The following is a 14,507-nucleotide window of genomic DNA, read 5'->3' as shown; positions in this document are numbered from 1 at the left end:
ACTGAATACCAAAGCCCTACTCGGATGGGAGACGGTGCACATGACGAGAGCCCGCGCGTGTCAACTATAGGGCCTGCCTGCTTGAGGAAGGTTAAGCAGCCAGCTCACACCGCGAGCCTGCACCGTATCTCTCTGCCAAGAAGCTCAAAGCCTGCGATGGACGTGAAGCATCCACGCCGTCCCGGGCACCTGAGTGCTGATGGCAGAGATGAGGGGGGCGACGGCGAGGGATGTGGGCCTGGCAGGAAACACCCCTGCCCAGAGAGGCCTCCACCTGGCCAGCACTTCACTTGTTCTCAGCTTTGCTAGAGTCACTGCATACTCTTAAAAGAAGACTTACGGACAGGTCAGCGGGGAGCGGTGGCTGTAACAAGAAAGGGGATGAAAAACAGAGAAGAGATGACCTCAAAACCATCAGGGATGCCTTCCGGCTAGATGTTTCCTATTAGATCACATATATTATTTTCTTTCATTTCACGTACTGGTATACTCCACGCCTTAGGAGCTCGTAGGCATGGTCAAAACATGTTGATTTTCTTTTCCTGGGTGGGGTATAGAAAGTAACCACGCTGGGATGCTGGGTGGCAGCCAAGTTAATTGGCAGGTGCCCCCTCCCCCCAGAGGCGCAAATCAGAAAATCTTTGCAGTGCTGCTGGTCTCAGATTCTGTCTTACTGCAAGTAAACCAAAGGTCTCAAGAATCAATTGGAAAGTGTTGGATTATGTTCAGAATTCAGCGAGGCACCAAATGGATCATCCAAACCACTTTGTGCCTGAATTCCTTTTTAAACTTGGTTTACAGGGATGCACTTGAAGAAATCTATGTGTTCAACACACACACACACACACACACACACACACACACAATTTAATAATTACATCAATCAATGCTATCCTTACCTCTTAAAAAAACTAGGGATACACTAATTGTGTATCCCTACTTGAATACACTTCTGGTTTTCTTTTGGGGTGGTAAAGCAACCATATTAGCATTTTTCTTTTATTTTTCTTAAATTTTTTTTAACGTTTATTTATTTTTGAGAGAAAGAGAGCATGAGGGGGAGACACAGAACTGGAAGCAGGCTCCGGGCTCTGATCTGTCAGCACAGAGCCCGATGCGGGCTCGAACTCACCAACAGTGAGATCATGACCAGAGCTGAAGTCGGGGGCTCAACCGACTGAGCCACCCAGGCGCCCCAGTTTTTCTTTTAAAATTAACAAAAACATATACCATCTGTGACATCCAGCTTTTAAAACAGATGTTATCATGTTATCACAGTTTGATGATCTGGGTGTCTTATGCTTATCTGGGTGTGTACCATATACTGACGATCCACTGATTCTTCTCAGCATTATGGACACCTTACTGTCAAGTTACGACCTCGAAGTGGGACATGAGAGTCAATGGCTGTTAGAGCTTGAACCCTCCCCTTTGAACAGAGACCCATTTGTCACTTGTGATGTAGCTTTCACTGTAACATCTGTCCTGGGTGTTGTGCAGCCATTGGAGCCAGCAGGGAGGGCTGGTAGACTTTAGCGTTCACCTGCAAGCCTGTTATTGAGTTTATCTTCCTGAAGGAGAAACCAAGGTATCTAAGGATTATTGATTTGCCTATAGTGATTCAGTGAGTCGGCAGGGAGTAGGGAATAAAACCAATTTCCTGGCATCATTTCCCATGCACACAACCCCTTACCTTGCAGCGCCTAGACTAGATGCCAAGAATCCATCTCAGAGAATTTGATCAAAAAACATATGAAGGGTGATTCTGAAACCACAGAAGCATTGAGAAAGTCATAAAGATGTATAATATATGATAGCATTTACCAGCTATAAATAGGAAGATGCAGGGAGAAAAATAGAGACCTTGTAAATCCATTGGGTCAGGAGAAATAGAAACTGCTTAATATTTCATTAAAAATGGATTTTCATAAATTGCACTTTGGTATCTTTGGGTGCAAGACAATATGTAAGGACTAAGGTGTTGTTATTCATTACTTTTCATTATTCATAATTTGAACCGTTATTGAGCGAAAACATCAACAAGGTATACTCTCCCTCTGAGTGGGGCACTCATCATGTGTTTTGGGCACTATTTGAAGCGTATTAAAACCCACAGCACTCATCTACAAAAGCACTCAGACTCTAAGGGACAATGGACAACTAAAATGCCCTGTTACATTGCTGGGGCAATTCTAGTTGGACACTCTTATGCAGAAAGCCTTCGAATCTGGGGGCCAGCAAAGACCTTACAAATCAACTCATTTAATAGAGGAGGAAGTTGAGGCCTGGGGGAGGTGGAGATATTTGCCCACACTTACGAGTTAATCGGCAGGGCAGCGTCTGTCCTGGCTCCTGCCTCAGTGAAGTCTGAGGATTTTTTTTCCCCACTCCACCACACTCAGCATGAAAGGTGTATCACAGGTTTAATCAAACAAGGTGGGATTCCTTCAGCAAAGGGTCCAGAGAGCAGGGGCAGATCTGAGCACAAAGGCAAGGGCAAACAGGAAACCAAGAAGGATAATTTGAGGCCACACTGAATGAGGCTTCATGTGGCTCCAGGCAGGGGCAGGAGCAGAGTGAGCAAAACGGAATTAGAATGACGCGGAGTTGGAGCGGTCAGCTAGGTGGCCTCAGCAGAGAAACCGTGTGCTCGTCCCCTCTCCGACTGGGGCCACCGTAGGCGGAGATCCAGGGGGCTCACCCAAAGTCTGGGACCTCGTGCCTCTGGGGGAAGACCAACCCCCTCGCCAGACTGGGTCACTCGCGTGTGCGCGTGGCCACGCCCACATGCAGCCGCACTCACGCACATGCCAGCCGCCCAAAGGCAGTCCAAAGACACAGTCATTTCCTTACTGAGCGGGAGGAAGGAAAGGTTTCGCACTGTTGTCTGCCAAGGCTGAAAAATGAAGGGGTCAGATAAGATAAAATTGGATATTAAAAACACATAAGACGTGCTGTGTTTCTAAACGGTACCAGCGTGGTGTATATGTTGTGGATTAGCAGCCGTGTTAAAGTTCAAATCCACTCAACGCTCCAGTTCTGTATTCACATGACAAATCAAGCTTCCCCCCGCCCCCATATGAACTCCTCAGCATCTCCGGATGGAGGCCACACACAGTCACCTTCACCGTCCTCAGGGAGCAGGCTGGTGGTGGCCCCCCACTGCTCCCAGCACCCTCCCCAAATAAGCAAAGTGCTGCATTTGCTCCTGCCTTGCCAAAAGAACAAAAACAAACAAACAAACAAGAGCTTCTGCCTCATGCTGAATTCTAGGAGGACTGAGTCATCTCATTCTCTTGGATTCAGTTCCTCCATTCCTTTCTCAGAGCTGCAGAGTCCTTTAGAAGCACCCAAGAAGCCATGGAGTGGGCATGGCCAGGCCAGAGCCGTCCTCCACCCTGTCCCCTCCTCCGGTCATCCTTCTCCAAGATTAAGATCACAGAGGCTTGGTACCTCTCTCCCCTTCTCCCCCTCGGCCTTTCCCCAAGTGTCTGACCTTAAGCCTCTTTCCTCCTGTTTCCCTGGCCATTCTTCCCTTGTTTTGTTTTCTTGCCCCTCTTTGTCCCCCATCACTGTAAAGGAAGCAGCCAAATCAAACCTGTGAGAGAGACCGGTGGTCAACCAGTTCTGCCTCTTACTCCCTGCAGTTAGCAAGGCAGCAAAGGAAGGAACTTGGCCTCAGGGCTGGGCAGGAGGCTCCCCAGCAAGGAAAGGGAAGCAGCAAGCTGGGCAGGCTGTCGGGGGGAGCTCCCCTGGGTCGGTGGGCTTAGCACCAGGAACAAGAGGTTTAAACTGAATATGGTAGGCCAGTGAAAACCTGTTTCCTCCTCGCCTTTCGTCCATCTGTCTTAAATGAGCCACCTCCCCTCATCTGGTCGCAAAAGGTGTAGCGTCTCTTACTCTACCCCCCCCCCCCCCCGCCATCAGTGCTGTGCTATTAAATGGCTCTAACTTTTGACCTCAGCAAGTGGGAAATATGAAGGGTTCAAGGTTGCCAAATGGCAGAGTTCCTAGTTACAGTTCATGGGAAAGAAAGAACCACGTTGTTAATTAGCTCTAAGCTGCCATGCAGCCCACTGCTGTGACCTAGAGCTTTCTATGTCAGGATTATAAACACACATCCCTGAACAGCAACTCCACCTCCATTCAGCCCATGCTTGGAGACCTTAAGGGCTCCAAGACTCCTAGCCACCAACATAAACGCTGCAAATTTATTAAAAGAGATGACAGTCAACGTAGGAACCCACAAGCCTACAGCCTAAAAACATGGCAGGGGCTTTGGATCCAGACAGACATCTCTGAGCCTCCATTTTCTCGTCAATAAAGCAGAAATAATAATACTTACCTTCTGGGGCATTATAGAGGTAATTGTGTTTACACAGCGTCTGGCTCAGGGGTATTCAAACATCCCAGTTTCCCCCATCGTCTTGCCCCAGCCCTGTCATGCCCAAATGCCTGGCATGCTATAGGTATCATGAGCTGAAGTATTTAGTCCCTCGACCCAGAAGAAATTGCTACGTGTTGCAGAGTTGGCCGTGAGTAGATTTGCAAAGTCTCCTGATTGTTAGAGCTGACAGGTATGATTTAGAAGTGACGGTTGGTCGGTCTCTCCCTCCACCCTTAGCCAGAGAAACCAAGAGAAACTCATATATACTTGCACCAGCTACTTTTTTTTTTTTTTTTTTTTTAATGGAGAGCACAGAAAAGCATAAGGTCCATATGGCAGTTATTGATTTGGGCCATCTGGTAAACTAGGACTTACTCCTACCATGTTGGCTTAGAAGCTACTCCCAAAAAGCCTTTCCTCCCCTAAGAGATGCATTGGTCAGATGGGGACAGGGATGGATTTCATTACAGGGTGGGGATTACAGTGAGAGGAAGCCAGAGCAGGACTCTGAGAGACTGTCTGCAACCCTGACCCTACAACAAAGACCAGAGAGAACCAAAAAAGTGTTGATTGACACAGGGCCATTAGGGGTAGATGGTGGGTGGCCCCATGCTCTCACCCGCTCATGGAGCAGGGAGGCCTCAAAGTAACTAACAAGACAACTGTTGAAGCACTTTGTGAAAATACCCTGTGAATATTCCTATATGCCTGCACCATGACGGAGGGGGGAGCATCAAGTTCGAGCTAGTGGGTGGGGTCTGCCAGCCCTAAAAGATGACCTTTCGGCTCCATTTTTAAAGAATATTCCACTTTTTGTGCCTCTCCCTCTCTCTGCTCCTGAAAGCGTTTTCCTTTTCAAGGCAAACGTGTTTCCCTCTGCTTGCTCTCGGCCAGAGGCAAAATTTTCCTTTCTTTTAAAAGTTTTTGGAAGACCATTTATTGTTTTCACGTGAGAGCAGTGTGAGCCATTAGATTTTTTTTTTTCATGGGGCTTCTAACAAAGCCCCAAACAACAAACGCACTGATTCTTTCTAAACTGGAGGGAAATAAGGTTCAACGGAACTTTTGCACTGCCTTCAAGGACTGTGTTGAGTGGCCAGCCTACAAACCGGGACTTCAACGGCGGTTTCCCGTCTTCCGCTGCAGGTATTCCAAGCCAACAACGATGCCACGGAGGTGGTTCTGAACAAGCTGCACACGCCGCTCCTGACCAGGTTCGTCAGGGTCCGGCCCCAGACCTGGCACTCCGGCATTGCCCTGCGGCTGGAGCTCTTCGGCTGCCGGGTCACAGGTGAGGGGGCGCCCCAGTAAGGCTGGGGAGCTGATGGTGCCCTGGGCTCTGCTCCCCCCTCCAGCCCTCTGCCCATAGCATGATTGCACCACGTGACCTTTCCCGAAGGTCCGCTTTCACCTGGAACTCAGTTTATAAGCATCTAATGCACCCTGACTGCAGACCCTGCCTTGCCGCACGCCATTTATCTGTGTCTTAGCCACTTGGTCATTGGCGGCACGAGTGTGTTTTGAAGGTCTGCTGTGCCCCAGGCCCCACACTGGGAGTGAAAGTGGACAGGAAAAGTGAACAAGCAGATGGGGTCTCTAACATCATGACACTTTTTCAGGCTGGTGGGCAACATAGATAATAACGTCGTCAAGCACTGGATAGTTATAAACTAGGATGCGTGTAGGAAGGAAAAGAACAGGGTGCTCCGAGAAACAGTGGCCGAGGGGACTTGACTGTTGATTAGAAATTTGGGGATGGCCTTTCTGAGGAGGGGACACTTAAGCTTGGGGGTGAGTAAAGGTTAGCCTGATGACGACTGAGGGGAACAGCATTTGGAGTGGGAGGAACAGCATGTGCAAAGGATGCAAGGTAGTAACGAGCGGTGATAACAAGTGGAAGCAAGAACCTGACCCTAGGTACGTGTCCATCCAGTTGGGAAAGCAGTCACCCGGGAAGCAGTTCTGGGCTCAGCTGAACTCCCCCCGCGCTCACTGCCCTGGGAGGCTCACTGGGGACTGGTGTCACTGGTGAGGATTCGAGAGCCCTTGGCTAACAGTGTGAGCGCTGAGATGTGCCAGGCCCTGTGCCATGAGCGTTCATGTAGTAACTTATGGAATCCTTACAACAACCCCCGAGAGGTAAGTTCTGCCACCAGCCCTCCTTTAGACCTAGATAAACTGAGGCACAGAGCAGTTCAATCATTTGCCCAAGGTCAAACTGCTAGCAAGCGACAAAACAAACGTGGACCCAGGCAGTCTGGTTGCCAGTCTGGGCTCTTAACCACCGTGCTTGAAATGCAAAGAAATCGGTGCTGGCCGACAGCGTTTGATAGTCGGGTTCTTTTGTAGCTCCCTATTAACGGGAGGTGGTATCCGTTAAGCAGGGTGCCAGCCACGAGCTGTTACGTTCCTCCCCTCCACAGATGCCCCCTGCTCCAACATGCTGGGGATGCTCTCGGGCCTCATCCCTGATTCTCAGATCTCAGCCTCCTCCACCCGCGAGTACCTCTGGAGCCCCAGCGCCGCCCGCCTCGTCAGCAGCCGCTCGGGTTGGTTCCCCCGGGTCCCTCAGGCCCAGCCGGGCGAGGAGTGGCTGCAGGTGGACCTGGGAGTGCCCAAGACGGTGAAGGGCATCATCATCCAGGGGGCTCGTGGAGGAGACAGCATCACTGCCGTGGAAGCCAGGGCGTTTGTGCGCAAGTTCAAAGTCTCCTACAGCCTAAACGGCAGAGACTGGGAACACATCCAGGACCCCAGGACCCAGCAGCCGAAGGTAGGTATTTTCTGGAAGATTCCCTAACTTTACCCCGGACAGAGAAGTTCAGTTTGGAGGTGCTGACTGCCCAACTAGACAGTCTTCACCAAACCCCTGTGTTCTAACAAAACAAGCATTAACTTATACATTACTCTGTGCCACACACTGTGCTAAATGCCATGTTTAATCCTTACAACATCTCTAGAGGGGGAGATTGTTTTGCCACTCCCGTGTTAGAGATGACAAAGCTGAGGCTTGATGTATACCTGTGGAGAGCCACAGTTCGGACACAGCCTGACTCCGGAGCCCAGACACCTACCCACCACTCAGCACTGCCTTTCTGTAAAGCGTGATACCCTTTATACCCTCCTTCACATGAACTTTCCTTGGAATTGGCCAGACGTCCAAACGGGATGTAGCTTTTGGAGGCTAAACTGTAGAAACGAGGGGATTACTTCCAAAAACAACTGTTTTGTTGTTGTTGTTTTTGAATGTCACTGCACTCGTTTGTATTTTCCCAGTCCTGACTCTGCTTCGATCTTCCCACCTCTCATACTGAGGCTGGGGAGAGGCGGGAGAAACTCACCCAGGCCAACGCAGCCTGCCCCTCCCACCATCAGGGAAGGAAGGTCAGCCCTCAACACGGGGTATGGAGGAGCCCCAGCAAGGGGAAAAGACATCGTCCCTTTGTCCTTCTCCGGGTCAATCTTGGGGGTAGTCAGGCGTTCTGATCCTAACTGCCAAGTTACCCTCGTTTTCCTCAGAAGAGCAGACCCCTACCAAGGAAGGGGGAATGACGTGTCTCCGTTTGGCTGCCTTTGCTCAGCAAATGTTTCCATTCCTAATGCAGAGGCACGGGCTGGTTTGGAGGCTCTGCAGCGCTGATGTAAACACCCAGCTCACAATTTGGAAGCCTGGAAAGGCTCAGGAGTTGGTAGCTAGAACCTGTAGTGGGCAGAGCAGAAGTTGGATCATGGGTTTTCCCGGGAGAGCTGACCCTGACTCTTCTGGACCATCGTAGGAGCCTGGGAAAGGAGATGATCTTAGCCAGGGTCAGGGCCTGGCCCTCCCGATGACAGTGCCCCCCTTTGGGAATTGTGGGCATCCTGCAAGTGAGGCAGCCCTGCAGCGTCCCTAGGTGCCACAGCCCCTAGCACGTCTCCACACTGGCATCACCCTAAATCGGTGGCTTCTACGTGTGCTCTCGTTTGGGTCCCCCACCCTCCTTTGACCGGGGCAGCCATACTGTCCTCAATTCAGGTACCTGGGCTTCAGGTGAGCTTTGTTGTGAGAGAATTGGCTCTGCTGAACAAAACTAAGGAACATAGTCTCAGACTATCAAATGTGTGATGAGACGATGTTGTCATTAGCCTAGAGAAGAGGATGGCTTTACCTTCAGCGACCTCAGTGACCCGAGAGCTATCAGTGAGCTGGGTCTCACATCTAGACTTTGTAGCTTTGCAACAAGAACTTCTAAGACAACGGGCAAAGCAGCCTCAAACTCACTTCTCCAGCCAAGTCCAACTTAAGGCTTATTCGGAGCCTAATTCTTTCCCGAGCCCTCGGTCTCCCGTCCCAGGATAGAAGACAGAAGCTGGCAACTGCCACTTGCGTTTGCTCCCTCTTTTCCATGTTTCTGGGACCCTAGCCATCTTCCAACTGAATCAAAACCTCGGTCTGAGAATGGAGCTCCTGTGGGTTGTCATGTCCAGTGAGATAACTATGAGGCTGCCTTCTGGATGGAGGAGAAGGGCAGGAAGGGGAGAAGGAAGAAGAGGGGGAGAGGGGAGGGCGTCCCACAGAAGAAGGGCTGAGTGGCCTGTCTCCCCTGCAGCTGTTTGAAGGGAACATGCACTACGACACCCCGGACATCCGAAGATTCGACCCCGTTCCTGCACAGTACGTGCGGGTGTACCCCGAGCGGTGGTCTCCAGCAGGGATTGGGATGCGGCTGGAAGTGCTGGGCTGCGACTGGACAGGTAAGGCCCGCCTTCCACTCCAGGGCTCTCGCCCGCGGGGTCTCGTGAGCCTGGCTTCCCGGGATGCCCTGGGAGGAGCTCAGACCATGACACGGATGGGCAGAGGGGGCAGCCTTCCCTGCTGAAGCTCTGTCAGCTCGGAACCTGACCCACCCCAGGCCCTGCTGTGTTCCCCTGCCTCAGACCACGGGCACCGCAGCCTCTGGGCTCGGGACAGTTTCTCAAGGGATGTGCTTTGTCTTTTTTGAAGGATCGTTTCAGCTCTCCAGCCCAAGTCTCTCAAAAACAAATCGTAACCACACACGACCCACCCAAATTCAATTAGACCCTGACTCTTCAGGCCAGAAGGCTGTGGCTGTTGATTTAGGGAAGAAAAAAACCCCCTCATGATAATAAAGTAATCGGTTTATGTCTGAATCTGGCCTCCAGATGTCAGTGGCTAAGAGACTTCATTTTCATTTTGAAGCCACATCTGTAAAAGGCATTTATTTGCTCAGAAGGGACCCTGTTGCAGGGAAGCTGACGGGAATAGGACTTCTTCCCGGTGTGGAGCAGGAGTCTTGTTCATTCCTGCCCGCCCCCTCCTCAGTGGCCCAGGCTGGTGGTGGCGGGGGCAGGGGGGTCCTCTAATTCTCCTTAATGTGGATAAGGCCCACCGAGCATGCCCACGCTTCTGGTTTCTGGAAAGCACCCCTTTCTTCTGAGTCAGGCCCCACCTTCCCTCCGGGCACCTCCTGTAGCAAAGCTGGCAGCAGATCTCACCCGGAGCTGGCTCACTGCCCTCCAGAAGGAGCTCAGGGGGGCCACATGAACCCAGTGCCAGCAGGAGCAGCACACAGGCAGAGCCACCCTCCCTCTCTCCACCAGAGCCCCAGGTATCTCCATTTTCCTGTCTGTGCCGTACCTGTCGCCAGCTCACCCAGCAGGGTAGCGGGAAGGATTAATAAGGGCATGTCGGAGAAGTGCTTCTGGCTCCCAGGGAGCAAAGTGCTGCCTGTGTGCTGGCCATGATGGCACAGAGGAGGAGCCCCATTGAGGCACGCAGGCTGGAAATCAGGCCCAAATTAGCCTCTCTCACCTTTGGATTGAAGGCAGCCCCAGTGAACACATTTTAGTGGGAAGACACTTTATTCCCCGTCACGTAGGGGAAAGGCCAATTCGCTGCAGCCTGCACGTCAGCTGTCTGCTTGCAGGTGCTGAAAACTGCCGTCCAACAGGGGTACAAGCTGGCTTCATTTACGGCCTTTTCGAAATCAAACGGTTAGAGCTGCAGGGGAGCCAGGAGCTTGTAGGCCAGGGGCTTTTAAACATTTTTGACCATGATCGACGGTTGAAAATTTGTATCACAATCCACTTGACTTGCAGGCACACACTCACACAGTGTGTGCATGTGGGCTATAGCGTACTGTTAAGTGCCTGGGCCCTGAGCACAGATTGCCAAGTAGAAGCCCTGTCTCTGCCGATCGCTGGCTGCATGACCTCAGACAAGTTACTTAGCCTCTCAGCATCTTGGTTATCTCAGCTGAAAAACGGGGATGATGAGAGTGTATCTACCCTCCAGGGTTGTAATGAGGATTCAGTAAAATAATGGATGTAAGCTGCTTAGACTGCTGCCTGGCACCTAACAAACCTGTTATAATGAGTAAATACAACGGAACGAAAGGTTCCCAGATCAGTGCTCATTTTCCCCATGTGAGCGTACTCTGAAATATTACAGTTCACGTTCAAAAAAATGCTGGCCATGACCCGACACATTGATCCCACAACCTGCTAATGAGTGTGGCACACACTTTAAATCAAAAAACAAAAATCACATATCTAGGCCAACCTCTCTCTCACAGATGGGGAAACTGAGTCCCAGAGAAAGGAAGCTACTTGCCAGAGGTTGCTTAGGTAGCTGGATGCTGACTCCTGCTTCCCTCCTATGCTCTGGCCTTCCGTGCCCTGCCTCTCCCAGGCTGGCCCTGCTTTATGACTGGCAGGACAGTTGCTAATGTCCTTTTCCTCTTATTGCCCCCCTACCCCAACCTGGCCCAAATTACCCTGGTGATGGTCAGCAACAGGTTTCTCATTTCAAAGTCCTGCCTGGCCATTCCTTGGAACATCAGAGTTGGGGCTTCTTACCCTCCGCCCAGCCTCCTTCCCTTTGAAGTCTCTGACATCTGGTTTCAATTGCAGGGGAGCATTGCAGTTTGATGGGCAGTTACCTCTGAGCTCCCAGCAAAACACAGCAGACACGGCCCCGCCTTCTCACTTTCCTTCACACGCCCTGCCCTCTCGCCTCATCAGCCCCCCGTACCCCTGGATTTGACATTATCCATGCCAACCAGCTTCCTAACATCTCCCAGAAACTATTCTCCTAGGCCATGTGGCTTTTCTGCTGTTCAATTTCCCATTCCTTCAGCGACTCATCCCTGGTTCACTTCATTCCTACCCTGAAAGGATAGCAGGAAAAATAATAGGGCTGGCCTGAGTCACTGCAGCTAAATAATGTGACAGGGCGGGCTCACCTGTTTGTTTGTGTTTCAAATGATTACTTCTTGCTTTGCTGCCCGTAGTTTGCTTTACAATCGAGTTTGAGATTTTGTGACACAGTGACAAATCTGAGCTTACAAATTAGGACACTTCGAGGTTATTTGCTATTTACTGTGAGCAAGAGGCAGATACGGCAAAGGGAAGTATGAAAGGTTATGTGCGTAGTATTTAATAGCAGAAAGGTGGGAAGTCGACCGTGAAAAAGCTATTCAGCGTATTTAGCGATTTCCTTCAGCTCCTGGCTTTATTAAATGGTATCCTGAAGTGTGCCTGACAAAGGTGCCTAATCACGTACAATAGTGCAAAGGAACATGTATAGAAATGGGAAGAACAATGCATGAGCTTATTCGGAGAGTCGCGTTGGAGGGCAGCTCTGGGATGAAGACCCCACCCCGCAACACACAGACTTGAGCGCCACTTACCAGAACCCCTCCTGGCCCCACCCAGGGCCTGACTCATTGTTTCGTTCATTTCATAAGTAAGTTGCTGAATGAATGACTGGCGGCGGGAGCAAATAGACAAGTGAATGGAAGGGTGAATGAATCACCTAGAGCCCAGGTCAGAACTGACTGCCTGCAGCCAGGTTTGGCCCGGCCAAGCTCTGCTGCATGCTCCTTATTATAATACTTTGGATAAGTTGCCAACACTGACAGGTCTAGAGATCTCCCATGGGGATTTTTGGCTTCTTGTGGGAAAAAAAATTTTTTTGCAAGATCTGGCCGCATTGGGCCACGTCCCCTCAGGCCTTCAGGGTGCTGGAGCCGGTCCTGGTGGCCGCCCTTAAACTGGGCGTGCGAGATCCCCTCTGCCACCTTCTATCCCCCACTCTACTCTCCTGGCCCCCAGTCAGCTGTCTTGCTTACAGTAGCCGTTTGCGTTCAGTAAGCATTTGAATTTGCCACACCCTGACCTGACCTAGAGGCACAGGCCTAATTACTTCCACCAAGTGGAGCATGAGTCCCTTTGAGTCCATATTCCTTTCCATTCAGTTTCGTGCAAACACGAACAACAATGTCTGGAGTTACACCTCCCCAGCTGTCTGGCTTGGCTCTTGGCTTCGCTATTGTGCTTCTGATTATCTTGTTATAGGTGGGCCGCATCAGTCAGTTAGCTTGGGTTCCATAAAAGTTCTGTGTGAGTCAGAGAAGATTGAAAAGAGAACATCCCTTCCACGTAAAAGCAGGGTGAGTCGGCAGGAAGGCACGTCAGGAGCCACCGAGGGACAGTGCACAAGAAGCTCATTTCATGAAACACCGGGATTTTCTCAAAACTGTGTTAGAGGGATACCGTTCATTTAGGGGGACACTGTTCATTTCGTGCACGTGCGTATCACCCACGCTTCTGTCGTAGACAGAGCACCCAGAGCACGGGTTAGCCTGCCTTGGGGTCAGCTTCACCCACGTCCACCATGGCCCCACGTGGCCTCTCATGCCGGCTCCAGGACCTCTGCTGTGGGGTAAAGAGCACGGATTTGTGTCCGTGCCTCTGTCGTGGCTGTTTCTGCAGCTTGGGACCATTCTCGCTCAACTCAGACAATGCTCCTAATTTGTTGATAGCTCACAGAGGTGACTCCGGAGCGGTGTGTGTGTGTGTGTGTGTGTGTGTGTGTGTGTGTCCATCGTTAGTAGTTATCCTTTCTTCCTCCTCTATAAGCCCACACTTAGGGGCACCTGGGTGGCTCAGTTGGTTAGGCATTCGACTTTTGATTTTGGCTGATCCCAGGGTCTTGAGATGGAGCCCCACATTGGCCTCCTCACTGGGCGTGGAGCCTGCTTAAGGTGATCTCTCTCTCTCTCTCTCTCTCTCTCCCTCCCTCCCTCCCTCTTTCTCTTTCTCTCCCTCTGCCCTGCCCCAGCGTGTTCATATGCGCACGCACTCTCTCTCTCTCAAAAAATAAAAATAAATACATAAAAAGGAAACTTAGTTTGGGGCATCTTCCTCCTGCTGGGTTTCAATGCACACTGCCATACACAGTGTTCATTCCCCTTTCTTTGCCATTACACAGACTCGAAGCCCACAGTAGAGACACTGGGACCCACTGTGAAGAGTGAAGAGACCACCACCCCATATCCCATTGATGAAGAGGCCACGGAGTGTGGGGAGAATTGCAGCTTCGAGGACGGTGAGAATTGGGGTCAGAGTCATGGTTCATCCGGGATGGCACGGTGCTAACAGTCAGAGACCGCTGGTCTGTGGCTGGGGCAGGGACCTGGGCGTCCCATGGTCAGAGGTCAGGGAGGTGTGTGAGGTCAGAGGCCATTTACAATCGCTCTGGAAACACTCAGATATTGGAACAAACAGTACAGCCTATAAGTGGGAACCCAGTGGTCATCAGCTGAGGTAAGAGTCCATCCAGGGAGGACCCCCAACCCCTGCTTTGAGAAGGCTCCCTTTCCAGCCCTCGCTTGGCCTCATTAGAATCCTTGGCCTTTTGCTACTGAGCTGTGACTCCACCGTCCAGCCAGGTGAAGATCTGACGGTCGTCTGGCTGACTCGGTCTGTGGAGCACGGCAGTCAGGTTAACACAGCAGTTAACCACTCCTCGACCGAATTTCGCTGTGTCTTTGCACACTGCCCATTGAGAAAGCGTGATAACCATGGCTCCATCAAATGGCACATCCCATCCTCCATGGGGTGAGCCCAGGTCAGTGACAGAGGCAGGAATGGGCAAAGGCACCTCAACCCTTCCTTCAGATCACAGGGCCTCCTGGTTCCGGATCAGCGTCTTCACCTGGGCACCCTGCGTCACCTCCTTTCTCATCTTGTAAACACATCCGAGTGACATAAAAACACTAATTGGCAGAGCCCAAAAGAACATCACCTTACTGAGTGTGAGGACATTCCCAACAAA

At 51.1% G+C, this 14,507-nt stretch overlaps 1 protein-coding gene across 6 annotated transcripts in view; it reads left to right on the top strand.

The window, feature by feature from the left end:
* The window catches only part of NRP2 (neuropilin 2), a 116,344-nt gene that overhangs the window by 53,820 nt on the left and 48,017 nt on the right, over positions 1–14,507 (top strand). For all 6 annotated transcript variants that reach the window (XM_060623126.3, XM_060623124.3, XM_060623125.3 and 3 more), the window contains exons 8-11: positions 5,534–5,678; positions 6,811–7,160; positions 8,977–9,121; positions 13,662–13,778. In XM_060623126.3, coding sequence (XP_060479109.1) covers positions 5,534–5,678; positions 6,811–7,160; positions 8,977–9,121; positions 13,662–13,778 — 757 coding nt within the window. The remainder of the gene's footprint in view (positions 1–5,533; positions 5,679–6,810; positions 7,161–8,976; positions 9,122–13,661; positions 13,779–14,507) is intronic.

This window comes from Panthera onca, chromosome C1 (assembly GCF_046562875.1).
Source record: "Panthera onca isolate mPanOnc1 chromosome C1, mPanOnc1 haplotype 2, whole genome shotgun sequence".
NCBI lineage: Eukaryota > Metazoa > Chordata > Mammalia > Carnivora > Felidae > Panthera > Panthera onca.
Note: the sequence above shows the minus strand (reverse complement) of the source record. Positions and strands in the feature narration are given on the sequence as shown.